We start from the raw sequence: 27,756 nt of genomic DNA, 5'->3' as shown, positions 1-27,756 counted from the left end.
GCAGTGTATACGAGTGTTACTGTGCTGCAGTTTGGAGTGTTTTACAAGACATGCCGGGGAGGAACTCTGTCAGGAGGAGTAGCTTCTGTCTATAAACACACGGAGGCACCTGAACACCTGATAGAGGGATAATAAAATTTAGCCTTGGTAAAACGACGTTTCAGACCAACGATGACCTTTAAAAGCCTCCAGAGGTTAAGATTTTCTCACTGCTGCACTTCTGCTCTAGTTCCAGAGGGGGGCAGTCTTGTTTGATACTCCAGTAACCATGGCAACTTTGGAATCAGAATCGAGTGTATTACAATGGTCCAGATGAACCAAAACAAAAAGAATCTCATTGGTGGATGACGGAGCTAAGTTTGGAAATGTTAATTAAATAATTTAAACGGAAAAAAAGCAAAGATTTAACATGATTTTCAAACACAAAACCAGAAGCAAATGGTTTTCTATCATTAGATTTTGTCAAAACATCAAAAGGCCCAAAGATCTGCTTTATCTTCACAATAAGTTTCTAATGCAAAGGTGTTTTAATTTTCTCTACAATAGAAGAAAACTGTCAGACATCGAGATTTTAACTGAACAAAAGCATTTTAGTGAAATGTGGAATTTAAAGTATTTACTTATTTTTCTGTTCACACTACCATGTTTTAAGGGAAGTTCTTAACCATGACATTTACTGTTGTTATAATGAAACTATAACTGAACTTTTAGAAGTGAACTTGTCTCAGTGTTGAACAACACAGAAGGAAGAAGATGAAGATGTGGGAACATCTTCATCCTCTTCATCCTACAGCTGGAAGTAGAGCAAAAGTTGAGAACATTTCACCAACACGGTGCGACTGCATCACCTTACATCAGATTATTGGCGCTCACTCGACCTGCTGCCTTTCCCTCTGTTTGCCTCTTCCTGTTAATCCCCACCGGGGGGCCACGGCCCCTGAAGGGCAGCTGAGGCAGGATCGGCCCTGATCCCGTCTGGATTAAAGCGACGGCTGCGAACAGCTGAGAGGCCGGCCGAGGCCACATCCCTGCTGCTGGGTCCACCCATCGGCTCAACCGACCGACTGCAACAGCACGGATGAAAAGAGGAATCTGCTGCTTGGAAATGGAATAAATTAATCAAAACAGGAAGGACAGACCTGAAAGGAGTCCTTTAAATAGTTTTTGTTGGTGTGAAACTCGATGACCCTTCACAGAAGAAACAACTCTTCATGTGAAAACAGAAGCTCTCGTTATGAGGACCTCATAAAGCCCGTTTGAGACAGAGGAGAGGAAAACTGCTCAGTAGTTGGAAGGTTAAGGTCATGAATAACCTCAGTGCATAAAATGTTAATGTTCTCCTTCTGTCTGTGCAGAAGATCCTATCGTTGGAGACAAAGAGGCCGCTCCGCGGGGAGGAGACGGTCATTCATCTCCGAACTGTTTGTCTCCATGTCAGCGTGAAGCCAAGACCAGATCAGCTTAGAAATAAACACAAACAAAACAGGAAATATTGTTTATAAAAACCACAAGAGAGAAACAGCCTGGATTTCCTGTTTTTAAGCTTTCAATGTGTTTCTAAAGTTTGTGTCACTTTATTCTGTCAAAATGGTCAAATACTGAAGGATGTTACAGCAGAACCTGGACTACAGTATTACCTTTGATAGAGCAATACTATTACTTTACAAAATGTAACCCATTCTGACCTTTGAACCCCAGAAATCCTGCAGGTTAAGGAACCACATTATTATTAGTAAACTTGAAACCTCCTCTAAAGGCCAAAGGATTTCTGCTGTTAAACTGTTTATCAGTTTTATCATCCAATTTGGATTTGGGCTCCAGATGACGACACAAACAACATAATCTGCATTTCTTTTTTAGATTATTTTGGCATATTTGGAAATCCAGAAACAGGTGCTACTGTCCCCTTCATAGGCTGCACCAGGTGCTTACTGTGTATTACTGTATTCAGCAGAAAGAAGAACAGCGGTTTGAAATGGTGAACTAATCAGCATTTAAAAGAAGAAAATGTGTTTACTAATTTTTCCAGGAACATTTTACATTTAAACAGGCAGACTGAGGCTGACTGGTGAAGGACCCTATAAACCACCCAAACCTTAAACCTGCAGTGATCCCTCAGCAAATAATGCAGAAAGTGACACGAATTTCTGCATATATTTTTCCTAAATGTAAATAGAAGCACAGAGTCTTTAAAGAACTTACTGCACTAAAATGTGAGCAAATATGTTTTCAGATTTCTGACTGAATTAAATTCTCCGAACACAAGACATGAACTGCTCAGAACATGTTAGTAGAACTTCGCATGAAGAAAAAAAGACTAATCCTTAAATTCAGCGATGAGTCCCATCAGCTCCTGTTTTGTCGTGACCTGCACAGCATGCAGACATGAATAAAAATGAGCAAACGATGTGGAAAACGACGGGAAGAGCGGCTGGGATCAGAGAGGAACGGCAGCTGCAGCGAGCGAGCCGCTTCACTTCAGCACCGGCGTGTTGACATTTTAATAGGATCCATAATACCAGCGAAGTGGGTCAGCGGCTGAGCGTTCTGTTCCAGCGCCAGCGGGCGCCGAGTCCGCTCAGCATCTGAAGGTTCTGCCCTGCTTTCTGCTCGTTTTGGTCCAGTCCCGCTCAGAGAAGTTTTCTGGAGACCAGAAATAATTTGAAACCTGCGGGCAACACGTCTCTGTAACCGATTCTGTCACGTTCAGCTCGTCAGGATAAACCGCCTGCGGGCCGAGTGTTGGGCTGCACAAAGGTCAGCTGGTCATTCAGTGCTTCTGCTGGGAAAACAATTTGATTTCATGTCAAATAAAATATCTGTCAAAAGCTGTGAAATCTTCCCTTCCTGAGCCGAGTTCTGACCTCATCGCAGGTTCAGATTAAACAGCGTTTCATTCAAGTTGATTCAAACTTTAGTTATTTGTCCCAAAAGACAATTTAATGTTTTCATAACTCATATCATCTAAGTGACTTCAAAGAAACATTGTTGGTGGTGATGCTGTGGGCAGGAAAGATCTCCACTAGCAGTCAGTCAGCTGTGAATCTGAAAAGGCCTCTGACTGAAGACGGGGTGGGTAGATGTTGGAGTAGGGGATATGATCCTTCCCCATCATGATGGATAGAAGATGGTTAGAAATTCTGCTCTGCATCCATGAACCCTCCTTTTCTCCACTCAGACTCACAGTAAGAGGTCAGAGGTCATAGTTCAGGTATTAAATGAGTTTTTGAGATTCTAGATCACTGCTCCCAGTTCTAAACTAACTTGTTCCAACATCATAACAGCTGATCTGGTTCAGGCAGCAGTTCAGTTATAAAGCCATTAAAACCACAGCATGGTCACGGTCAACCAGCAGAGGCAACATGACGTTTTATATTCATGAGAGAAAAAATGTTTTTCTTTCAGGAGACTTTTTTTCATTCGGTCCTGACAGACAAACTAAGCTTTGACAGACTAAATGTTTTACTTTTTGTTTTGGTGATTCTCTGCTCTGCAGAAGTTTAACCACTTGGTAAGAAAACCAGCTGGACCAACCTGATGGACAGTCAAGTGTTTGACATCTGAGAACCAACAGATAACACAGTTTATGTATCTCTGATGAAATTTGAAATGAATTTGCTCTGAAATAATGTCAGTGGCTGGATCCTGAACCCAGTTCTGAAACTTCAGCCCTCGGCTTCTCCAAAGCTCTTCTTTTCTGAATTGTTTTAAATTGGCTACATTGGATTTAAATCCAGCAACAATCAGCAACAAACAAGATAAAACTCTTTCTAGTCGTATTTCTATCTAGTTCTAAGCATTTTTTATTTTTTACTGAAGTTTATTAGGTTTTTAAATAGGGGTTTTGTTGAGATCCTTCCAGTGTTGCATTATGTTCTGATTGTTTCGTAATTTGGTGCCAAATAGAACTTTGAAGTGGATCTACAGGCACCAATCCTCAGAATGGAGGGTATTTATCTCCCCCAGCCGGTGCAGCCGCCCCTCATGAGGTTCTGTTCCCATCAGAGCTCCATTACTCTGCTCTCTGCTGTATCGCTCCATCTGGAAGCGCCGCAGGCCCACTGGGACACATCCCTCACTCCAACCGGTTCAGCCCAACCTGCGGCGCGGACGCTCAGAGCAAATCAGCAGATAAGGAGCTGTAGCAGCCAGATAAGAGTCGCTTCCTAATTCGAAGCAGCTGAAAGGTAAAGAAGAGTCACACTTCACTGGGATTTCCAAAGATGGGAGCTGATAAGGAGACGTGCCTCGGATCTCTCATTGTTCTGCGGTTCCGGTTCTGTTGCTCTGCCAGGGCCTTTTGTTTTCCGTAAATGACTATTAGAAACACAGGCGACCAGGTGGTCAGCTGAACTCCAGCCAAACACTCATTTAGCTGAGAAGTATCACAGAGTGTTCTCACTGGGACTTTTGGACCTGATTGGAAAAACAACAGAAAGAGGAATGAATGTGAGCACAGCCAGCGATCAGAGAGAGTCACGGCGACATTAAGGTCCATAAAGGCCGGCAGTCTGCTGCTCTGGCATTTGCTGAATTGATCTCTGTCAACATGAGGCAGCTTTACTGGAGCTGGCTGTGACTTATCGACAGCCTCGTCTGCTGCTTTGCTGTCAGCTGATGTTTGGGGGGTGGGGGGTCAGGTGGGGGCGAACACAGCTGACACTCGGCTCTACACTACAACAGTTCACAGTACGAAGAAACAGGAGAAAATGTTTAAATCCCAAAGAGCCACATAACCTGATGTACGTCAAATAGGACTTTTATTTTGAAAAATCAAAGTACATCTCTGAGTTATTAGTCGTCTTGTGATCGGAAGGTTGTAGGTTCGATTCCAGCTTCCTCCTGCCACATGTCGATGCGCCCTGGGCACTTAACCCCAAACTGCCTACTGATCTGCGTATCGGTGTGTGAATGGGTGAATGTGACTCTAGTGTAAAGCACTTTGAGTGGCCAAAACGACTGGAGAAGCGCTACATAAGTTCAGTCCATTAACCATTTAGTACAGCTGATATAGTTTTACAGCAGCCACAATAAATGAATATGAGTGTCAAACTGTGTTCCCATGTTTATTGATGAAAATGTTTTACATGGATGGTCTTAATGTGAGGAAATAAATCGTAGCCTAGTTTCAGCTTCACCTGGTTCAAATTCTGTACTAAAAAATCTAGTAAACTCCTTTTGCTATGCAATTATTAATCTGTTAATCCAAAAACAGTCCAGAGCCCCCTGGTGGACAGGAAGGGAAATGCAGAGTCAGTCCAGGACCAACACAACTGACATCATTATCACCTAATCTAACTATGCTATTGTAAAATCCAAAAGAAGTCATTTAATTAAACTGCGATTTCATGAAAACCGTCATCAGTGTCAAAATGCCAAATCAGGCAGGTGAAGTTTGACGTTCTGCAGCTTAAACTTCATGTTTTAATGAAAAGTGGAGTTAATATGAAATCCACTCATATCCTCTTTAAAACACGTGATCCATCTCTACTGCGTTTCTTTACAGTAAAACCTGTAGCTCTGAACCTTTTGAAGCTCTGCTTCCTTTTCCTCCGTCACCAGAGGAAAGCAGGATGCAGTTTTAGTTCCTCTGGAATCAAACACTTCTGCTGTCGGATGTTTTACCTTTTAACAAAAGCTACATGACACTTTTACAATAATTTAGCAGATTTGGATACAATCTGTTTGTTGTACAGACGTCGGATGCAGAGGTGTCCTCCCATCCTCCTCATCATCAATGAAACCACTTAAAGCTCTAAAAAGCAAAGTTCCAGATAAATGAGACCTGAAGCCGCCTCACCTTTTCTGTCGTTGTTCTTCACATCCTGTTTTTCCAGGTCAGGACAGAGCTCTACTCTTCTCTGAATCTACTCACATCCTTCCCTCCTAAAGACCTCTGCTGTAAACATTGTGACAAACAGTAACAGAGCACGCTCGTTCACCTTTGACCCTTGAGTTCCTGGGCTGGTGTGCCGGCGGAGCATTCTGCACTTAGCAGGAATCCATTTAAACCAGCAGGGCGAGTAAATGAATTAAGAATGGAGGTCTCATCAGCTCAGCGCCGGGCCAGATGAGATCGATACATTGATCTTTGAGCTCATGACCCGAGACGCGTCCCACAGCTAAAGGCTCGGTTATTTCCCACATCAATTATTCCTCCAAAGTGGGATAATCCACAGAGGAAGCCTGGAATGGAGGAGAAAAACTCTCCTTTTCCCCGTTAGGGAGACAAAACCAGCTGATAAAGCTGAGCACAACTGTTTCCAGTGTTTCAAAGATTTATTTGTAGATTAGAATTTTGTTCTCATTTCCAATGTTTGCTTGATATAATAAGGATATGTTATTCCTTACTGTCTTGGTTCATGTTTTTGCACAGCATTTCTGCAGTTTGTTACTGAAGCAGAGGAGATTCTATGATAGAACCTGATAAAATTACCAGCAATGTAACAAAACCGTCTGTTCTGAAGATGAGGCCTGCTGCATAATATCAGGACAACTTGCAAGTTTTGTATCCGAAATTTTATTTACTATTTTCTTCCGTTCACCAATATTTTTATTTTTATGTTCATGACACGCACGCACGCACACACACACACACACACACACACACACACACACACACACACACATACACGCACTCACACGTACACACACACACACACGTACACACATACACAGGCGCGCGCGCGCGCACACACACAGAAGTGCAGATTAGAGATCAATTGACTTATCAGTCATGTTTCTGCCAGAGAGAACCACACACAACGAGGAAACATGCAAGCTCCCTGCAGAAAGACCCTGATTCTGCTGATTATTTTACTCGTCTTTAATTTGTAAACCGCCTTGAAAATCTTTTGTTGGTGGTTCTAGTACTTACCCAGAATCCTCAGCTGCGTCACAGCTCCGTGCAGGCCGAAGAACATCCAGAGGGGACGCGAGTTGTCCACGCACACCTGCATCCCCACGTTGGTGCCGTTGTGGCTGAGGATGACCTCCCCCTCCTGGTTGACCAGGAAGCCCAGGATGTCGCTGCTCTGCAGAGGCGTCGGCACGCGGCACACGGCCCAGAACTCCTTCCTGTCCACCAGAGCCTCCGGGTTGTACGGCAGGTCGCTGGGGCGCAGCACCGCCGGGTCGCAGGAGGTCACGCCGTACGACAGCGAGCCCGTGCGCGCCGGGCTGGACTTGGTGACCTTGATGAAGACGGTCTCTCCGGTGCGCAGGGGCCGGTTGGTGAAGACCAGCGTCCGTTCCTCCCGGGCGTGCTCAGACCGGGCCACTGTCTGCTCGTCCAGCGTCTTGATGTGGGCGCCGCGCAGCTGGTGGAAGTGCAGGTCGCTCTCCAGGGCCGACGGCAGCAGGGAGGACTGCTGCGAGTTCAGGGAATTCTGGGGGATGGGGCAGGTGGAGGAGGAGGACGCCGAGGCCAGGTGCAGCGTGTGGCGGTGAGAGTGGGCAGGGCCTCGGTCCTCCTGCTGCAGGTTGAGATCGCACAGGCTGACGGAGAGGCGGGAGTCGTCAGCCTCGCGGCGCAGGGAGGAGGAGCGCACCGTGGTGAAGGAGCGTGGGCGCAGACAGTCTGGAGGAACGATCTCACTGTCTGCAGGACAGAAACAGGAACACAGTGTGAGGGAGAGCAGCAGCTAAACGCTGATTAGCAGTCTGCCTGAGGCCTGCAGCACTCTGGTCAGCTGAATCTCAACCACACTGACACCAACACGCACTTCATCCTACATGCATCAGCTGCATGCAGAGAATTCCTCATTTTTGACAGATTGTTGCAAACATACTTACAACCAGAGTGGACAATAACTGTCAACTGGAAGGAAAATGAATTGCAAATGAATATCTGAAAAGTGTGGAGTCCATTCCTTTTCTGAAGACACCTGGTTAGCATTTCCCTCCACTGTTGTAACATCTAACAGGTTTTCTTCCAGCATCATGTTGTCTTTAGTCCCATTCATCGACCCATTAACTCTGACCAGCTTCCTTTTACCTGCTGACAGCATCCCCACAGCCTGATGCTGCCACCATCATGTTTCATGCTGAGTTAGAGTTTAGTTTTATCTAAGCAAAGGACCCATTTTCCTGCAGTGGAAAACCGCAGAGGGGACTTTTGAGGACAGTTGGTTGCACTGGATTTTATTCAGGTCTAAATGCAAATGCATGAAACTCTCCTGAGATTGTTTACTTGCTGAAGATGTTAAAAACCATGTTTCATGATGCTTACAGTGCACTACACTGAAGTTCTGTTTGTAGTGGTCAAATTGTGAAAAAGTCACAGACTGTTCCTGTGCTTAAAGAAACAGAAACTAACAACCTCAGTTCCTGAACTGAAAACGTTCATGCTAATACTGCTGTCAGCCATGGCAGGAAAATAAAAGGTATTGTTGATGATAAAGTCTGAGACGTCCAAACAAGTTCAGTTTCTTCACTTCCTGTCCCGGGATCTCCCTGCTGAGAGACGTTTATAACTGCCAGTGTTTTCCGTGTCTAATTCGTCTGATTAGCTGCCCAGAGGTTGCTTACACTTTCTAGATGTAGCTGCTTTAAATAACACGCCTTTAATAACCTCCCCTGAGCCTGGCGGTGGTAAAATTAGCCTGACTGAGCCGCCTGTTTGGTCTGTACTAGTTTGGGTGGGATCAGATTATCTACAAAATGCGTATTTGTTGTCTGGGGAAATGATGACGCAGCAAACAAACGAGATCTTAAAAAGAGTGAGACAACTGTTGGTGGCTGCATGAAGTGAACGAGGGGTGAAAAACAGCCGCTGAAGGTAAGGAGAGCCTCTCCAGTCCGAGTCAGCGCTGAGTCTCTATCTGACCAGGGCCTGAGAGGCCTGACTGCAGATAAACCTCTTCGCCTCATTACGAGGCCTGCGGGACGGGCTGCACGCTGCAGCGATGAGAACAGAACAGGAAGCCACTTATGATGCCGTCCTGCAGCTGATTGAGACACAAACCAAAGGCAGACTGATAGGAAAAGCTTCCTGAAAGAAGATCTGCTCGACCGAACTAATCTGTGGTTTATGGAGATCATTTTAACTTACAAACAAAAGCTTAAAAAAATACAGCTCTATCCCAATCGCTACTGGCCTGAGTTAGCATTAAAACATTAAAACAGAGCAATGAGAAAAGGACGGAACAAGTATGGGTGCAAACATTTCTGATCAACATTCATTACGTCATTGACTTTGCAGCAATCTCGCCTACTGAACAACCATGAAGTGGAGGTGGAAACTTAATTGGATCAAGTCATTAATTTAGCAGCAATTCCTCATCCTGACTGAGCGTTATGAGGACATGAACAACCTTTGAAATGGAAGAAATTTACAACAGAACCCGAACCAGACTTAGAAAGACTGACCATCTTCAACAATTTATGGCATTTTAAAGCTTTTTCCTTCTGTGCCCAAAAACTAAATAATATTTGTGTTTTATAATTAACACAAATAATTATAAGTGGGACTCAATTGAAATTTTAATTGAGATAATTACAGGGTCTGTAATTAATTAATTGCTATTAATCACATTTTCATTGAAAACAATAACAGAATAAGCAATGTTTTCATTTCAAAGACCCTTTTAGCTGCTAGATTATTGAATAAATATAATCTCAACAACAAAGATTGTTTTGATCTGTTATTTAGGTCAGAGGTTCCCAAACTGTGGGACGCGCCCCCTAGGGGGGGCGCCGTGTCATTGCAGGGGGGGGCGCGGGAAGCCGTCTGGATGAAAAACACAAAACAAAACATGAACACTGTATGCGCTGGGTTTTTACCTTAGAATGGCCAACTCTCTGTTATTCCTGTCAATTTGATGCAGTAGAGGCTGCCACACTTCCCATATCTGTGTCCTCTGTCACTTTTATCAGCAGTTAAAACTGTTTAATCTACTGTTAACATGTTGTAACCTGTTTTTCCGAGCCGCCTTTAAACGCAACATGAGCGCTACGGCGCTGGGTTTCCACCTGTGAAGGAGACCTGCTGCTGCTGGGCGGAGCTACGTAGGTTTGTGTTAGAATCACGGCAGCAAACCAGCAAAACGCAAAGAACTTTTCACAGTTTTTCCCTCCAAACTAACCGACTGAGTTGAGTAAAGCTGTTGGATGCAGGTAATGTTAGCTAAAAGATGACCAGCTAATATCAATACAGCACCTGTAGCTTAACAAGTAGCTTGTAGGCTACCGATGTTGGTGTCTGTTTTCAGCTATGTACATTCAATTTGCCCCCAAAACAGTCGATGCCCCCTCCCCCCTCCCCTCCCCACACGCGTTGTTTGGGAACCACTGAGGGGGCCCAGAAGAAAAAGTTTGGAAACCACTGATTTAGGTTAAGCCATCAGATTTATGTTATTCTGTTCATTCAGTTTTACAGAGTTTCAGAAAACCCTGAAACATGAGAGCTTTCATTATTTCACAGAAACAGATAAACTCAGCCTGAATGCTAAGTGATATTTAATGCAAGCTACAGATTCCTTTCATGTTAGCTTACGTCAACCCACCTTAACTAGAAGCATATCTACATATTCAGCTCATGTCGATTCCTCAGTTCTCTCCAAAAGGCAGTGAATCACATCAAACTTGATGCTTTAAATGTGTAAACCTGAACTGGAGTCGACAGCAGCCTCCTCCACGTTTGATCCTCTGATTTTTATGCGCTGTGGATGAAATCCTGTACGATTAAGTCTTGGAAAGATTACACAGCATCACTGCTCCATCAAAGTCATGTTAGCTGTCATTTAATGTTAGCTACTAACCCAAAGCGGCAAACTTTGTGATTAATCTTTAATGGGACTCTGGCTTTTTAATTGTGTTAACAGATTAGTCTGAGAGACTTTAAATGGAGAGGACGGTGCCTTTGGTAGCTCCCAGAGACCATTAAACACCTCTCAGCTCTAAGAGAGCAGCCGCTGACACTCCCAGAGGCGAACGGCGCATCACTGGGCCGAATTTCATCCGTTTCCTCTCAACAACATCCTAAGCTCTGAACATCTCAGAGCTCTGATGTTGTAACTTTATTGTTAAGCAGTATTGTTATTAAGTAGAAAAAAAGATTAAAAATTTCTTTCATTTCTATTGTTTTTTTTTTTTTTTTTACCTTTTTTGTGGCCCATGTGCAATTCCAATTTGATGATTTTGGTCCACAAGGAAAAAGTTTGGACCCCTCTGCCTGTAAGCAGAGAGGCAGAGGTGTATGATGGCAGTGTCAGCATCATGCTGTGGGGATGCATGTCAAAGTCCAAACCTAAATGACAAATACTATCCAGCTTAGTTTTGCTTCAAATATAGCTGTCTGTGGCAACACTTGAAAACTGGTGTTTTCAGACACTGTGTGGAATCAGACAGAGCTGGAGCCTTTTTATAGACTGACAGGGAAACGTTCTCCTTCTGCTTTACAATTATCTGACTTGGTTTATCACAAGTAATCCTGATTAAAATTTGTGGTTTTAACATAAAATATGGTAACGTTGGGGTATGAATACTTCTGCAAAGTGCTGTATTGCTCCTAAATTAGTCATTAACAGACGGAAAGGAAACCTCAAAGTGACCTCTGCTGATGAGCAAAGGCATTCAGTCCACCTGCAGCCGAATCCTCCGCCTCCCGCAGAGGACTGGAATGATGGGAGTCCTGCAGAGCCTGCCGTCACTCCATCATAAATTGAATTATGATAGGTTGGAGTTAGTCAGAGAGCTCTGGGACTCGCGGCAGGGACTGGATGGGCGATGATGACATATCTGTTGGAGAGAGGGATCCTGTGACGGAGGGGCCGCGCTGCCATTCCCAATCCTGGATTTATGTTGAAAGGAGGCAATGGCGGCCTCCCAAGAGCTGCAAATCGTCTCCTTGTCCTTTCTGCATGTCAGCGCTGCTTTAAGTCAAACTCAGGATGTGTGAACACACACCAAACGACGCATTGGCTCCTCTCAAACCCGCACTCACTCATCTTTTGTTTTACAAAAAGCTTTCTGTGAGGTTTTATGTTCCCTTTTACATCTTTTCCTTTATCTATTTCCTCAAAGGGAAGTCGTTTCAAACCTCATCTGTCTTTCTGAGACGAGGAAACTCTGCTTTATGAGGAACAGACCCTTTTTCTCAGCTCAGAGGACAGAAAGGGGCTGCAGCATTTACCGGGCTCTCATAAAGGAGTGTGCTGGTGCACACGGCGTGCACGTGTGTGACCTCACCAGCAGCTGCCCGCTAATCGTTGGTGCACCTGCCTTTTTAACCGGGACAATCCCTTTGCTCCTATTGGTCTCTTTCAAATTTAAACACTCGCTGATGCTGGAGCTACTTCAGAAACTCTGTGTGCTCCTTCAACTGGCAACCCCACTTCAAAACCCAACAAATCAGAGGGAGTCCGTTTCGTTTTTTCCCCTCTTTCTCCAGTGAGCATTTTATGATTCCAATAATTAGGCACCTGTTGGGTTCATCTGCTGCAAATACATGGACGACAGGGATTTCAGGGTGGAGCGGTGTGTCTGTTTTAGCCCACAGAGTCTCTGGTTCTAAATGTTTTTGATTGGAGCAGCGGACAGGTTAGTTAACGCTGGACGGAGGGAGAGGCCGGGTGGCTTTAGCGGCTTTGCGAGTCTGAGCAGACGGAACGTGCCAGGGGTTTGAGCTGCAGTTCGAGACCGGCCGAGGGTTTGCGGGGGGATTTACTCTCTCACACTCGCAGCCTGTTTCAAAGGGTTTATTCTTTATCCGACTCTGGAGGGTTTCATCTGATGTCTGCAGAGAAAAGGGTGATCTCACCGAGATAGGAGAGGAACGGAGATGACATGAGTATGTGTAGATATGAAGGGAAGTGTTCGGATGAGATTAGCTGAGGAGGCAGAAGGTAGAGGAGGATATCCAGGGAGATTTTGCACTGAAGAGATAAAACTGGAGCAGAGAGAGAGGGAGATGTTTGAAAGGGAGAGATGGGCTCAGAAGGATCTTTATGCTGGATGTTTTGGTCCAATCTGGAGTCTGGGAAAAACTCGCATTCCAGGCAACTCAGCCAAAACAAAATCTGGGTTGGTCCCAAGAGGCCCGTCCCTTTAAGTCACAGGTACTTTGGGTCACCAGGACATTTCAGCTGGTACCAAACAGCCTCACAGGACTTCAACACTACTAAGCTTCCTTATATGGAACCTGGGATAATACGCCCGAATATGAGGGATCATTTAAGGCGGCTCTGTAGGCGCACAGGGCAACTGTGGCTCTGTGGGTAGAGCCGTCGCCTTGTGATCGGAAGGTTGTAGGTCTGATTCCAGCTTCGTCCTCCCACATGTCAATGTGCCCTAGGCACCCACCGATCTGTGTATCAGTGAATAAATGTGTGCGTGAATGAATGTGACTCTAGTGTAAAGTGCTGTGAGTGGTCAAAATGACTGGAAAAGCTCTATATAAGTTCAGTCCATTCATCATTTACATGTACCACTAATACAGAATCCTGACGTACGGCAGCAATAACCCAATCACACTGTTACTTAACCTCAGATACTCTGTCTGCATTCACATCATACCTCAGCATGCTAAATGCTTGAATTACCTGGACCTCTTTCTGAGTCCTAATAGACTGTATATATAAAATCATTTAGTGAATTGTTATATAACAAGACATCAATGACAAAAAACATCCAGATCCAGAAAGAAACTGTGAACTTCACACTTCACACCCTTCATCCCAATATACACTCACTAACAGAGATGTGTTGTAACTACTTACATTTACTGAGTTACATTTGGTTTTGGAAAAAATATATTTTTAGGAGTAGATTCACTACTATTTACTTTTACTTGATAGATATCTTTGTGAAGTATTCATATTGTAACCCTTGGCTGTGAGAGTCGAGTCCTCGTTGTTCCCTGGACTCTGCGTTGTGTACTCTTTAAGGTTTTCGTCGGAAGGAAACAAGACTCTGACACACTGCGGTTTGGGATCGTGGTTGTGACCGTTTATTCGGACCACCTGACAGCGATGCGGCTTCGCCCTTTAGAATGCAGAGCAGAAACTGCTCGTCAACTTTCATTAACGCAGTTTTTTTTTTCTTTTGATTTACAGATGCAGAATATATATATAAAAAAAGAAGACAAAATGATACAAAACTAACAATGATACAAAACTAACTAGCTGAACATTAAAAGTAACATTTTGTTACATTGAGGAGCTGGCGGTCAGTATTGCCTACCTTTAGAATGCAGAGCAGAAACTGGCCGTTGTATTACCAGCGCACACTAACGAATGCCAAGTACGGTGTCCTTCAGAGGACATACTCCACAAAGCTCCACAACACAAAGAGAAAATCCAACACTGACATGCGCCGACACATTCAAGCACTTCCCTACAATATTATTTGAGTAAAATTTCTGGATACTCCACCAACTGAGTACTTTCACTGAATAAGGAACAAGCATTTTTATTTTATAAGTTTTACACTATAAAATATTGACTTGTAGACGTGTCTTCCACTTAAAATTAGACAATTTCTAAATGTGTATCTTCTTTTTTCATTTTGATATTTAAAATACCAGAATCTGCACATAACTTTATATTTTTTCTGCTCAGCACTTGATTTGGATTTTTACAAGCACTGGGATTTTAATGAAACACACACAACAAATCCCATTTAAAAAACTTCCACTTTAAATTCCTCCATGTTTTCTGAAGTTAAATGAAACTAATCTTTGTGTTTTTTTTAGTAATCACATTTCTTGGCCTTGCAGATGTATATTTTAAATAAATCTACCTTGACACACCTCACTGTAGGACAGAAAGATGAAAAAACTACAAAATAAAAGTGATAATGTTTAAGTGATTTTCAATCAGAGCAGCTTAATGTTGGTTGTGATGTTATAAAACTTCCCTCCATCATTTTTCATCCTGAAACTCCAACAATCTGGAGGAGGATCCATCTACACAGATGATCTAGTTAGAAAACTTTCTAATCAGTTTAATTTCTTCATTTCAAATCTAATTTTAGAACTTCAACCATCCGGAGCAACTGCTGAAAATCAATTTTCCTCTTGGGGATTATCAAAGTTCCTCTGATTCCCATCTCAGCACAGCTCCAGGACGGCTGTCTAAGTTTAGAATGTAATTTATGAACCGGCATGCAGTCGGCCACCCTCTTTCCCGAACTGTGTCACAGAAAGATTTACACCCTGTTTGTGCCTCCTAATGGGTTTTAGTCACTTTCTAATATCAGACCGCTGGATGAATCCGAGGATCGCTTCTTTAGATCACATAGAAATTCAGAAAAACAGGAAACAGCACAATGTTTTTCACTGGTTACCATGGTTACCCACATACATCAGTCATTTTAATTCATTTAAAATTTGACTCCAAATGCCAAATAATACAAATTCTGATAGCTCATCTTTGTTATTTGAGTCATAAATCTTTCTGAGGCCAAGAAACGCCACACTGGTAAATTTTATCCATTTGATGTGTTGAAGTTTTTACTACATTTCCTGAAAACGCCCCAAAAGCCCCCCAAAAGCCATGTTTTCATCTTTGTATGTTTTTCTTGGCTGTCTGCGTGAAGCGTGATCCCATTAAGAGGGAGAATCGTTGCTTCCAAGTCAAACACTGAGCTCGTATTAATCAAAGATGGGAATCCTGGCAGCTTTCTCCACTCTGAGCTGGATTTCTGTCTGTCCTCATGTCAGCAGGAGTTTATGAAGGAAACAGAAAGCTGCAGTGGACTGACCCAAAGTTTAAAATTCTCTGTTTGTTTCACTTGACTTAAAACTAGTGGAGGGTTAACATTTTGAATTGAGTTAATTGCAGGGTCTGTAATTAATTAATTAACTGTGATTAATAGCATTTTAATGAAAAACTGCATATGGACAAAATAAGCAACATTTTAATGGCAGTGATGACTGCAGACGCCGGCATCAGTGTTGGGGACGTCTGTGCTGCTGCAACATGTTTAACATTGAGATGCTCTTTTAGTCTTGAATAGCTGCACAACTTGAACACAACAATAATCTTTTCCAACATCGTATCAGATCATTTTTTGAAAAATGAACCCCCAGTGGACCAAGAGAAGCAGCTTGTGTCGCTTGTGCATCAGATTTACAGTCGTACCAGAAACATGGCTTAGGATTTTTGTATGTAAATTTTTTTTTAAATGGAATAATTGTGGTCACATTCATTTAAAACACTTTAAAATCTATGAAATTAATTAATCAAAATGAACGTGTTAAAGTCCCAGCTCTACTTTAAGCTAAAACCTGTAACACGAACAATGGAAGATAACAGAATTATTATTCCTTAAATGTATAAAAGCACAAACACACACACACACACACACACACACACACACACACACACACAAACACCCATGCTCATATCAAAGGGAAACTTAGAGAGACCAATTGACCTAACAGTCACGGTTTTGGTTTTGGGCTGTAAGAGGAAACTGGAGTACCCAGAGAGAACATGCTCAGGGAGAACATGCACACCCTGCAGAAAGACCTCAGGCCAGGATTCAAACCCAGGACCCTGTTGGTGGAAGGAAACACCAAATGTTCCACCAGAACACGTCCTCTATGTCCATATGGCTGCAATGACTACAAATTGCTGCTTTTCACAAATTTCTGCCAGTTTGAGCATAGAAACGGGACAAAGGGAGTTAGAGAGCAGTTTAATCAACAGCCTGGCCGTGATATAATATAGTGACCAGACAGAGGAAATAACAACTAAACAACTAAAAGAGCAGATTAGAAATTATGCCATCATTCAGAAACAGGAAAGGTTTTACCTTTCCGAGCTGATTTACTCTGCCAATCTTTCAGAGCAACAGTGAATTTCTGCCTTCAGATGGTTTAATGAGATGTTATTCTCCCGTCAGGAGCTACCACATAATCCAATCCGTCCCTGAGGAAAACGCTGTGCAGCTCTTTGATGTCTCCACCAAACCCCGGAACGTCAGCGGTCCTGATAGGTGACAGAGATTGCCTCTCCTCCCGGTCGCCGTGTTTTGGTATGAGCTAAATGAACTGCTCCAGCTCCGTCGTGGCGACAGCTGGATTAGACCTGCTCCCCACCCGGAGCCGGGCCGGCGGAGAGGTGTTTGCAGCCTGGAGGCTTTCCAATCAGCCTTCATCCCACCGTCCTCCAGGACAGACACACGCAGAGGCCGCCCTTCGTGATTAAAGCTCCGCTGTGCCTGACTCATGCAATCCGAGTCCTGCAGGCTTCACAACAGCTGGAATTACTCAGTTGCTCAACCTCGCTCCCTGTGTCGAGCAAAGTCCTGCGGTGTGCACGAGTGTGTGAGTGCGAGAGTGACAGCTAACCGAGGGAACGCGATATATTAAACGACCTTTGTGGCTTGTTGGATTTCAGGCCTTTGGGGGACAGCCTCAGTCACTGCTGCCAACATCCACTATATCTGCTGTGCCGTTAAAAGGAGGAGATAATCAATCACCGGACGCCCGAGGCGACAGAGATGTTCCCATACCTGACACCTTTAAAAGCTTGGCTATATATTGTAAAGAATCCAAACTTGTCACAGCAAAGCAGAATCCAGAGGAAACAAACACACTGCATGGATCCCTGTCCTCACTCTCAGAGGGAAATCTCTAACATCGAGTTGTAGAAGTGTGGAAGAACTGAATCAAGCTCATAGAAAATAAATTCCTCTGAAGATTCCTGAGAAGTTTCTGCTCCTGCTTCAGCCTTTCGACATCAGACATATTTGTCTGACCCCCAGAGTCACTCAGCACTCACCTGCTTCCTGAAATGACCTCAGATCAGCCTCAGGAAGGAGAACAGGTAATGAACCATCAACCCTAAAGAAATATTACTATCAGATTTTCATCATAAATATTTATCAGCTCACATAAATTATTGGTGTCATTCTCTGAGTGCTTCTCGAGAACCACCATCTCTGAGCAGAGTCTTCGTCCTCTAGATCTACTGTCCTGCAGCTTCTAGATGCACCGAGCTTCTCACTCCATCTCTGAGGCAGAACCCAGACGGCCTGAGAAGGAAACTCACTCTGAGGTCTCATTCTTTCAGTCACTGCCTAGAACAGTGACTGATATTTTGCTCAAATACTTATTTGATGCAACTGTAATCAGACTTATGTATGAACGGTTTATGGTCCCAAAGCGCTTTGAAAACTATTGGATAGGCATCTGAATTAGTACCAAACAAGGACATGGCACAAATCAATTTTTTTCAGGGTGTAAAGTTTGGAATTGGGTCATCCTGAATGCTGGAAAAAAGTTGCATTTGGGTCACATTTGCCTGCAGTACAGCAGTATAGCCACAGACAAGGGTAGGAACACATGTTGACCAGTAAGTCGAAAGTTTCACCTTTCGGCTCGGATCTCTCTTTCTCTGACCGACACAGAGCTGCATCACTGCATGCGCAGCAACAATCGTCTTTCCCTCTCTGCGTTTCTCTCATTCATGAACAAAACCTGAACTCCACTTGGGGCTGTTCTGTCACCACTGAGACAGCATCAAGATGCGCTGGTCGCCAACGGGAAAACAGTCCAAGAACACAATTTCAAACCACATTCATGCCTCAGACTGATGTTTGCAGGAAGGTCACTCCTGAATCAGATGAGTGGTTAATGACCAGACCTTTGCCTATCTTGGCTGAATTCAGCCTTTTGAGTTGCAGACTTTCTGCTTCACAGAAACCAGAGAACACACTGAACAGAGGCCGTGGGACACAATGGAGGAGCGTTTTGACCTGCCTGGTCAGTTCACTGCTTTCTTGGATAAAACTATTTCAAAAGGAAAAGGTTTTTTTCCCCACTCTTTTATCATTTTTGTTCTAAATGTGAGGCAAAATGGATGAACAAACTCATCTTTCAGCAGGAGGAAGACGCTGTGAGTGAAATGGCTGATGGGAACTGGCAGATGAGGCTTTCAGGGGCCGTGTGTGTTTGAGCGCTCGTGTGCTGCATTGTCCTCGCTGAATGGAAGCCCAGCTGCAACCCTAATCTACATAATGGGAGGGCTGCAGCGAATAAACAGCATGAGAAACCCAATCCAGCTTTCCAATCTAATTCAATCTTTACGTAGCTACGATTACCAAATCCTACAGCGGACTGATGGATGTTCTCAGCTTCAGCAGGAAAACACTGTGATGCAAAGAAGTTTTGTTTCAGTGAGGAGATAAAGCAAAATGTTCCTCAGCTTTTGGATAAATATGTTTGATTTGTGTTCTATTTGAAAATCTGAAGCACAGATCAGCTCTCCTCGAGTCCCAGAGGAAGAAAAAGGTGAAACAGAGGAATATGGCCTCAAATGTCAGAGCCGCAGGGCTTTTTCAGCGAAAGGGAAAGTTTCATGGAGCGTTACACATAGAAATGTGATGTAAAGAGCTGATGTGGCTCATTTTTCAGAATCACAAAGAGGCTGAGGCTACTCTACATGATGTAAGTCTATGTCAGTCCTTGGTAGCGCTCCGCTCCTCTGCACAGGCCCCGGTTTGTGGGGGCAGATGTGATTTAGATGCCCCCACCCTGAGGAACAGGAGTCCTTCTTTTCTGCAGACTGCCCAGCATAATACAGTAGAAACAACAGAAGAAGGGGCCTGGCTTCTACACAAATCTGCTTGAAGCTGTTTTTCTTCCAGTGATCAGATCTCTGGGCTCAGCTCAAAACATGAGTCGTTTTGAAGCCTTTGTCATCCAGGGAGAGGTCAAAATTAAGAAGTTAGAGTGTGGAAAGTAAACATTAAAAGCAAAAGAGTGAGCACAGGACCACTGAGAATGCAGCTGAATGGCCTGGATTTAACAGCAGGTTTGCATGTCACTGCCTGACAACACAAGACCTGAACGCAACGTTTGAAAAGCTCGAACTTTACAATTACAGGAAAATGTATATTATCATTTGTCCAGAGATGAGGAAGTCAGAAGAGGAAACCCGCCAAAAAAGGTAAAAGCTCTTTTCGAGCTGAATCTGTCTGATTTGCCATAGTGACATCTCACTGCTTGTGAAAAAGAAATTGTATTTTTTTTAATCTAATTCTGGCAGATCAGAGGTAGATTAAAAATAATCCCAGTTCTGACCAACATAGTTTCTCTGATGTCCACAAGTATATGTCAACACATTCCTCCCAATAAAATGAGTCATTTCATGTTAGCAAAGAATGAATGCTGTGATTGTTGAAATGAGGCTTAAAATAAGGATGGAAAAATGCATCTTGAGCTCTTTTATAAAGCTAGACATGCAGGGGAGTCATGTGAACAGACCACTAACTGATTTAATACGATGTTTAGACATCAGCAGATGTCTGAACATTGGCGTCAATAAGCTGCCAAGCATCCATTCTACATATTCTGGGATAAAAAGTCTTTCTTTTGTCAAGAAAATCAGTTTTCTGTCAACACCTAAAGACAGGGACAGACTTTATTGATGTCATCATCCATATATCGTAGTACATTTCTATTTTAGTCCAAATATGCTTTTTGTTTCAAAATGTGTTTTTAATATTGCGTATCTGCTTTGAAAAACAAAAGAAAGACCAACTGTGACTTAGACGTGTTTTCAGCAATAAAATATGATAATGATGATAAAAAGTATGTGGCCCTTACAGATTCTTCTGTCACTTTTAAATGCACAAACAAGTTTTAATACTAAAGAAAAATAAACTAACATAAATACAAAATGTGGGCTGCACAGTGGTGCAGTTGGTAGAGCGGTTGCCTGACAGCATGAAGGTTCTGGGTTTGATTCCCAGCCTGGGGTCTTTCTGCATGCAGTTTGCATGTTCTCCCTGTGGATGGTGGGTTCTCTCCGGGTACTCCGGTTTCCTCCCACAGTCCAAAAGCATGACTGTCAGGTTAATTGGTCTCTCTAATTTCCCCCTAGGTGTGAGTGTGTGTGTGCATGGTTGTGTGTCTCTGTGTTGTGACTGGTGACCTGTCCAGGTGACCCCGCTTCTCACCCAGAGCATTAGCTGGAGAGGCACCAGCACCTCCTGACCCCACTGAGGGACAACGGTGTAAGAAATGGATGGAAATACAAAATGCCTTCTTTTGTTAAATTAGCCGTTATTAACTATATACATACTTGTGGTTCAGTTTCACCTGTCTGAAAACATGAAGTAAGCTTAAAGATCCTAAGAATACACAAACACTTTGCATCACTTTAAAGCAGCTTCAGCCAAATACACAGTAAAGTAAAGCATTACAACAAAATTCACAGCAGCAGAGGAGATGACAGCATTCAGTGTGTACATGAAAGCCTCTGCTATGCGATCCTGAGCTGTCTGTGTGGTATGAACACGAAGCTACACCGTAAACACAGGAGCAGAGTATCGGTCAGCTGCAGCTCAGCTGGTCAGCTGGTGCTCTGCAGATTCATGGAAGGCTTTACTGTACACAGATATGGTCACTTCCAGAGAACAACGTGCTTCCAGTCAACAAGAGAAGAGAAAAACAGGCTCTGTCAGCGGAACAAATGTTGGAAACAGAAGCACCAAGGTGAGATGTTACCTAGAAATATCAGATCGACACAAAGATGAAGCTACATTGTTCAAGTTTCACAGATGCAGAGAGATCCTGTCAATTTCTTAAGAGGAAAAATGAAAATCAACATCGAAATCGACATCACGGCAGATTTCATTCTGCTCCCATTTTACCGTTAAAACCTACAACTCAGCCATTTTCTTTGATGAGGTTCATAAAAGAAACTGCAGCTGCACAATATGACAAAAACTTGAAATTAAATGATCATTGCTGAACATTGAACTGACAATGATTACTAAATTTTAATTAATCTTCTCTCTATTTTCTATTATTAAAATGTCTAAATCACTCTTCGCAGTCCTTTATGTTTGTGACACAACAACGGTTGACAGTCTACATTTTGTGCCACTCTGCTTTGAACAGAGCAATATGACGAGTTTTCAGTTTATCAGCACAGCTTTGAAAGACCTAGTTTCTCTGCCATAAGGCCGGGGCGTCCCACTCTAACCCTGCAGGTCCTGCAGCTTTTAGATGTGTCCTTGTTCCAACACAGCTGATTTAAATGACTAAATTACATCCCCAACAAACCGTCCAGTTCTCCAGAAGGCTGGAAATGAATTGCTTGATTCAAGTTTTTGACCTAGGTTCACATCTGAAGCTGCTTCTCCATGGATGTGGCTTTAACTGGTTCCAGCCCAGTCAGATTTGTCATCATTAGTAGATCCTGTGTGGTTGTTCCCTGTTTTCATAAACACTCCAGGGGAGGTTCAAGCCGCACTGAGCCATTTATCACATGCAAGCCTTTTGATTGACAGCAGACTGCGTCTGTTGATTGGCCCATGATTTATGGCACTGGGAACTCCAAACAACAACATCTAAGCCACCGCAGTGGACCGACGGACATGGCGTCTGCTATCAGAGAGCTGCTCAGTGTGGAGGAGCGTAATTATGAGCAGCGCCAGGAACAGATGCATCAACTTTTGGAAACTGTGATTTAGCAGCTCTGCAAGCAGCACATCCCTCAGAAGAGACAAGGAATGAGAAACGGTGCAGCTCTGGTCAAGAAGAACTGAACCAGACATTAACCGGCTAGAGTGAGGCTTGGCGATGGAGAAATGGGCTAGAACATGTAGGACTCCGACCGTAACCCCCTACTGTGGGAACCACTTTTTAAGGCTGCTGTTGTAACTCAAGGAGGGTCAGGAGGTTATTATTAAATATATTTGACATTGAATTGGGACACCTATTTATTTTGCACATCAAACATCATCTCAACAGAGCTTCAACATGCTAAAACTATTCGTAATGCTGGTTGAAACTGTGTTCATACAGGATGTGGACACAACTAAACACTAGAATGTTTGTTTGTGACCAAAACGTTTCCACAGAGAAACACATTCAAGTTTCTTTATGTCCACAGCTTGAAGCAGTTACAACAAATGATTCACTGCATTGAAAAGTTGACCCCAGATACACCGGGGTCAACCAGAGATAATATGCGCCATCTTATCGCACTTATTAGATTTTCCACCAAACTGCAACAATTTTGGTGGAAAATTGCCTTTATTTAAGCAATGTTCAGTTCTTAGAATCGAAGGAGACTAAGAAACTTCTTCTTCTGTTAACGATGGTTTGAGCACATGCAGGAAGGAGGTTTTTAGTTTATAACGTTGGATTGTTGTTGGCCGTCTTACCTAGCAGCTGGACTCCGCGGGTCAGACCGTAAACATCAATGAGGGCCCAGAGCGGTTCCGCTGTCCGGACCCCGCTGAAGAACAGCATGGGACTGGACTCGTTAATGCGGTAGAAGACCCTGCCCTTCTTGTCGACCCAGAAGGCGATGATGTTTCCCTCGTTGGCAAACTCTTCGGGCAGGGCTTTGGCCCAGAAGCCGCTCTGGGACACCAGATCGGGACAGGCGTACTTCGGCAGGTTGTCGGGGTTTATCCTGGAGGGGTCTTTGGAGGTGAAGCCCAGACGCAGAGCTCCACTCCAGCAGCACTGCTTTTTAGTGATCTGAAGGAGAATAACATTCACTTTTTCTAACGTCATTTATAAAAAGAGAGCTCAAAGCAAATAGCTTTAAAAGAGGTCAGGAAATACCTTGAGGCGGACTTGCTCGTACAGCGCGATGGGCCTGTTGCTGAAGGTGATGGCGTTGCAGAAGCTGGCCTGCCTCTTGACGGTCTTCTGGGCCAGGTCCATGACTATCTGGGATCCCTTGGTGTTTGGATGGAAAAGGAGCGGGCTGACCGGGAAAGGTCCGCCGACGCTGCCGCACTGGATGGGCAGACACCTCTTGGGTTTGTGGTGACATCGGTGTGACGTGGACGGGAACGGGCCGCCGAGGGAGTCTGAGAACACAAACATGCCATGAATAATCAGCATCAGGGTGTCAAAGTTTGGTTTTTATGTTGGAATGTTTCACAAATACAAGCAATTTGAAAACAAGCTTCTCTGTCTAAAACGGAGCAACCAAACTGAAAATTGAGCTGAAATGCAAAATATTTCATCTATTTTGAAGGTTTTATTTGACTGAAATTGTCATGATCCAAAGATGTTTGAATTTTGATCATTTCCAAGTTGGTTTATTTATGCTCCACAGGTCATATTAGTTTAATGCTTTGTAGTTTATTTTTATGTTTTGTTCGTTGTACATTTGAATTTATTTTTTGAATTATCAGCATTTTTTTGTCTCCTTGGTTTCTTGATGAGTCTTATTTCATCTTCCTTTGTTTTAATTAGTTTTCCTTGTTTTCCTCCAGCAGCAGCTGTTCCACATCACCTCTGATTGTCTGATTGAGGCTTTTTGTTTTTCATTGTTTCTTTGCTCCACTGTCTGTGCTCCACTTCCTGCTAACCTTGTTTCAAGATCTGTAAGTTTTTCTTTTTTCATAAACCTTCAACAGGCGTTTCTCAAGTTGCTTTCTAAAAATAACAGACATGTCGTTCCTGCATGGAAAATAAAAATGTTTTCTTTACAAACCCTAATAAATTGACCTTTTTAATCAAGTGCAAGCGTAGAAAAAGTCTGTGTGTATTCTGGCGTAGAAGATGCAGCGCTCATGCAGTAGTTGGGAACAACAGGCTCTGGGGCCGATTTTACTGGAGTCATTAACTTTCAAGATGGAAATACAAAATTAACTTCTACATCTGAAGAAATCTGTGATTTCATTCTGGAAGCTTAAATGTCTCCCTGACAGTTTTATTATTATGAATTTTCAATCAATCCTGTAGCCTAGCATTAGAAAAAATAGTATCTTGCTTATGGTTGTGTAGATTCAATCCAGGATTGCTTTCCTTATTACAGAACTAGATCATAAGGTTTAGCTCATTTTTAACAGTATTTGTAATGAGCAAAGCAGCATTTGTAAAAATGTTAATAAGTGTTAAATCTGAGGGAAGTCAGAGGAACCACAAAGCCACTAAATCTGTGGACTAGTATCGTCTTACTTCCACGGTCAGTGAAAACCACATATTTATTGGGAAGAAATCAAAGTTGAGGTTTTAATATTGCAATACTGTTTAAAGTGGAACTCTGTCACAGAAAGGTTACCTGGTAGAAATTACACACAGATAAAGAAAATAGATGTGATAATCATAACAAACCTAAAACAGGAAATCAGGTATGCAGGGCAGCTTCAGAGCTACAAGTACAAACCCAAAACTCTCATGGTTCTGCTTCTCATTTGACTCAATCCAAGTACAAAAATGAAACAATTATATTAAAAGTTCTCTCACTGCTCTGTTGGATTAAAGGCCTGTTCAGAGCTGCCATCATCCTGTTTTATCTCCTTTCTGATTGGTTCATTTCTGTGTGGAAAACATTTTTTTCAGGTTTGAGATTAACATGCTGTTGAACTTGGATATCCCATAAAGCAGTCTTTTTTCTTTTTCCCCATTCCAGTGCATGTTTGGATAACCATCTATGGGGAGAAGAAAATGTGGACCATAAATCAGAAAGATCCAGTGAAAGATCATACGTTTCTTCCTTTATTAAAGTGTTAAAGAGAAAGCCGGGGTGTTATTCCTCTCCTCTCAGCCGCTTGCCTACAAAAACACGACTGCAGCAGAAAGAGTCGAGGTGAAATTATGGTGAATGTTGTGTTTATGGTTGTGTGGATTCAATCCAGGCTTGCTCTCCTTATCACAGAGAACTACTTGATTTTAACAGACCAGCCCAGCGGTTGGAGCAGATGTCCTGTGAAGACCTGATAAGAGCTCGGTGCCAACCGTCCCTGAATACAGCTGGCTTTGTGTCCTCTCCTCCTTGTCCAGTAATGACCCTTTCCAGTTGTACACCCTGTTACCATGTCGACAGTCCAATCTGGTTGCAAAATAATAGTAATAATAATAAAACAGAAGACGCCACTGAAGCCTTTTGTCTTAAGCAGAGCCAACTCTGAGCAGCATGCATGTGCTGAATGAGGCGGGCACACGTGGTGGCAGCGCGGGCAGATTGAGCTGCATGCATTAGCGGCCTCTAAAGAGGCGCAGCTGCTGTGGAGGAAAACAGGCTACGTGTGAATTCATGTTCCTTAGCAACCCCTCATATCTGAACGTCTCAATCGGCTCCCTCTGCAGCCATCAGTTGGGACACAGATGCCTTTTGTTTACTCGCACCATGAAAATATATTTATAGACCCAGAATCTGGTCATCTGCAGCTTCTCTGTCTGTTTTCTCTGGAATCTGATCAACAGAAGCAACATCACTTTACAGAAACATCTCCCTTAATAACTTTAATGCTCCATTTTAATCAACCCAAGACACCTTCTAAAGGACCGTGGCAGATATATTCAGAATTACACAAACAAAATTATAAGTGCACTAAAATTGAGCTCATATGCAAACTTTTGTGGGTACAAACAAAAACAGCACTGCAGAGCTAAGGCTTGGTTCCCAAAGTAGAGGTTAGGGTCTCAATGTGGGTTGTGAAATATTGAGTGAGTGATCCTTAAGGGTTCATTTCCACTAGCCCTGTTCAGTCCGCTGAAGTCAGAACATCTGGTTCGTTTGGAGAGGTGTGAATGCGTAACCGAAGCGAACAAAAAGACAGGTTTTTAAAGAAATCCACAATTAGTTGAAAATGGTGGCCTGAATATGTTGTAACTTTCCTATTAACTAAAACAGTGCTGTTTGTGATACGTCAAAACTCAAATTACTTCAAAAAATTTATATCTTATTCTATATTTTTCACCCTGGAGGTTGTAATTTTTTCACCCTTGCAATGCATGCTGGGTGATGACGCAGTTGGTCCGTTCTGTTCTGGAATTTACAGAGTAAACAGAGGAAGGCTAACGTTACCCGAGTCATTGATTGGTGTAAATTTAGACAATGCCACACTGTGTTGCTGTTGGCTGTAATTAAAAAGAAATAAAATAAATAATGTTTTATTTTATGGTGAGTCTGTCCCACAGGGAAAAAAAGAAAGAGAAAGAACCAAGCACAACTTCCGGAGGAGCCACAGTTGTGTCCTCAACTCAAAGAGAAGAGAGAAGGCTCAAAGTGACCCTGTTTACATGACAATTAAGGCATTTTCTATTATCAAGTTTACATGAACACATTCTAATTACAATCTTTGCTTACACAGTAACGTACACATCGAAAAGGTGCAATGCCTCGCCACACCACTACTTGGTGGTAGGTTCTTTGAACTAAATGCGTAAACAACAACAACAAAAGTTCAAACTGAAAGCCTGTCGATTCGCATTTTCCCATCAGATACTGTTCCCCGAGTATCTGGGGCAACACACACACACACACACACACACACACACACACACACACACACACACACACACACACACAGTATGTATGTGTGTCTGTTGAGAGCACGTTTTGCAAAAAAGTGAAAAAGTGGGACAACATTGCCAAAGCAAATTGTTTGAGCGTTCACGGTGTCTGAAGTTCTCGAGATAAGAGCGATGAACAAGGAGCAGCGAGAAGACGCTGGTGGAACCATATCTGTTAGGGAACCGTATCTGTTGGGGAAGCGTATCTGTTGGGGAACAGTATCTGTTGGGGACCGTATCTGTTGGGGAACCGTATCTGTTGGGGAACGTATCTGTTGGGGAACCGTATCTGTTGGGGAACCGTATCTGTTGGGGAACCGTATCTGTTGGGGACCGTATCTGTTGGGGAACGTATCTGTTGGGGAACTGTATCTGTTGGGGAACCGTATCTGTTGGGGAACCGTATCTGTTGGGGACCGTATCTGTTGGGGAACCGTATCTGTTGGGGAACGTATCTGTTGGGGAACCGTATCTGTTGGGGAACCGTATCTGTTGGGGAACCGTATCTGTTGGGGACCGTATCTGTTGGG

The 27,756-nt window shown here is 43.3% G+C and overlaps 1 protein-coding gene and 1 long non-coding RNA gene across 3 annotated transcripts in view; one reads left to right on the top strand and one right to left on the bottom strand.

Moving 5' to 3' along the window:
* Window positions 1-27,756, bottom strand: part of neurl1aa (neuralized E3 ubiquitin protein ligase 1Aa) — a 74,388-nt gene that overhangs the window by 9,916 nt on the left and 36,716 nt on the right. For both annotated transcript variants that reach the window (XM_015039730.1, XM_015039736.1), the window contains exons 2-4: window positions 23,537-23,787; window positions 23,128-23,449; window positions 6,878-7,600 (exon numbers count right to left, since the gene is read on the bottom strand). In XM_015039730.1, the coding sequence (XP_014895216.1) occupies window positions 6,878-7,600; window positions 23,128-23,449; window positions 23,537-23,787 (1,296 nt within the window). The remainder of the gene's footprint in view (window positions 1-6,877; window positions 7,601-23,127; window positions 23,450-23,536; window positions 23,788-27,756) is intronic.
* On the top strand, window positions 16,347-19,641 carry LOC106951949 (uncharacterized). The gene is made up of 3 exons (XR_001425894.1): window positions 16,347-17,774; window positions 17,914-18,005; window positions 18,834-19,641. It is a non-coding gene; the product is annotated as an uncharacterized LOC106951949 (long non-coding RNA).

Source organism: Poecilia latipinna, unplaced genomic scaffold, assembly GCF_001443285.1.
Source record: "Poecilia latipinna isolate Pla-1442-1.1 unplaced genomic scaffold, P_latipinna-1.0 Scaffold29, whole genome shotgun sequence".
NCBI classification, from domain to species: domain Eukaryota; kingdom Metazoa; phylum Chordata; class Actinopteri; order Cyprinodontiformes; family Poeciliidae; genus Poecilia; species Poecilia latipinna.
The sequence above is the reverse complement of the archived record's forward strand: the minus strand, read 5'-3'. Positions and strand labels throughout refer to the sequence as shown.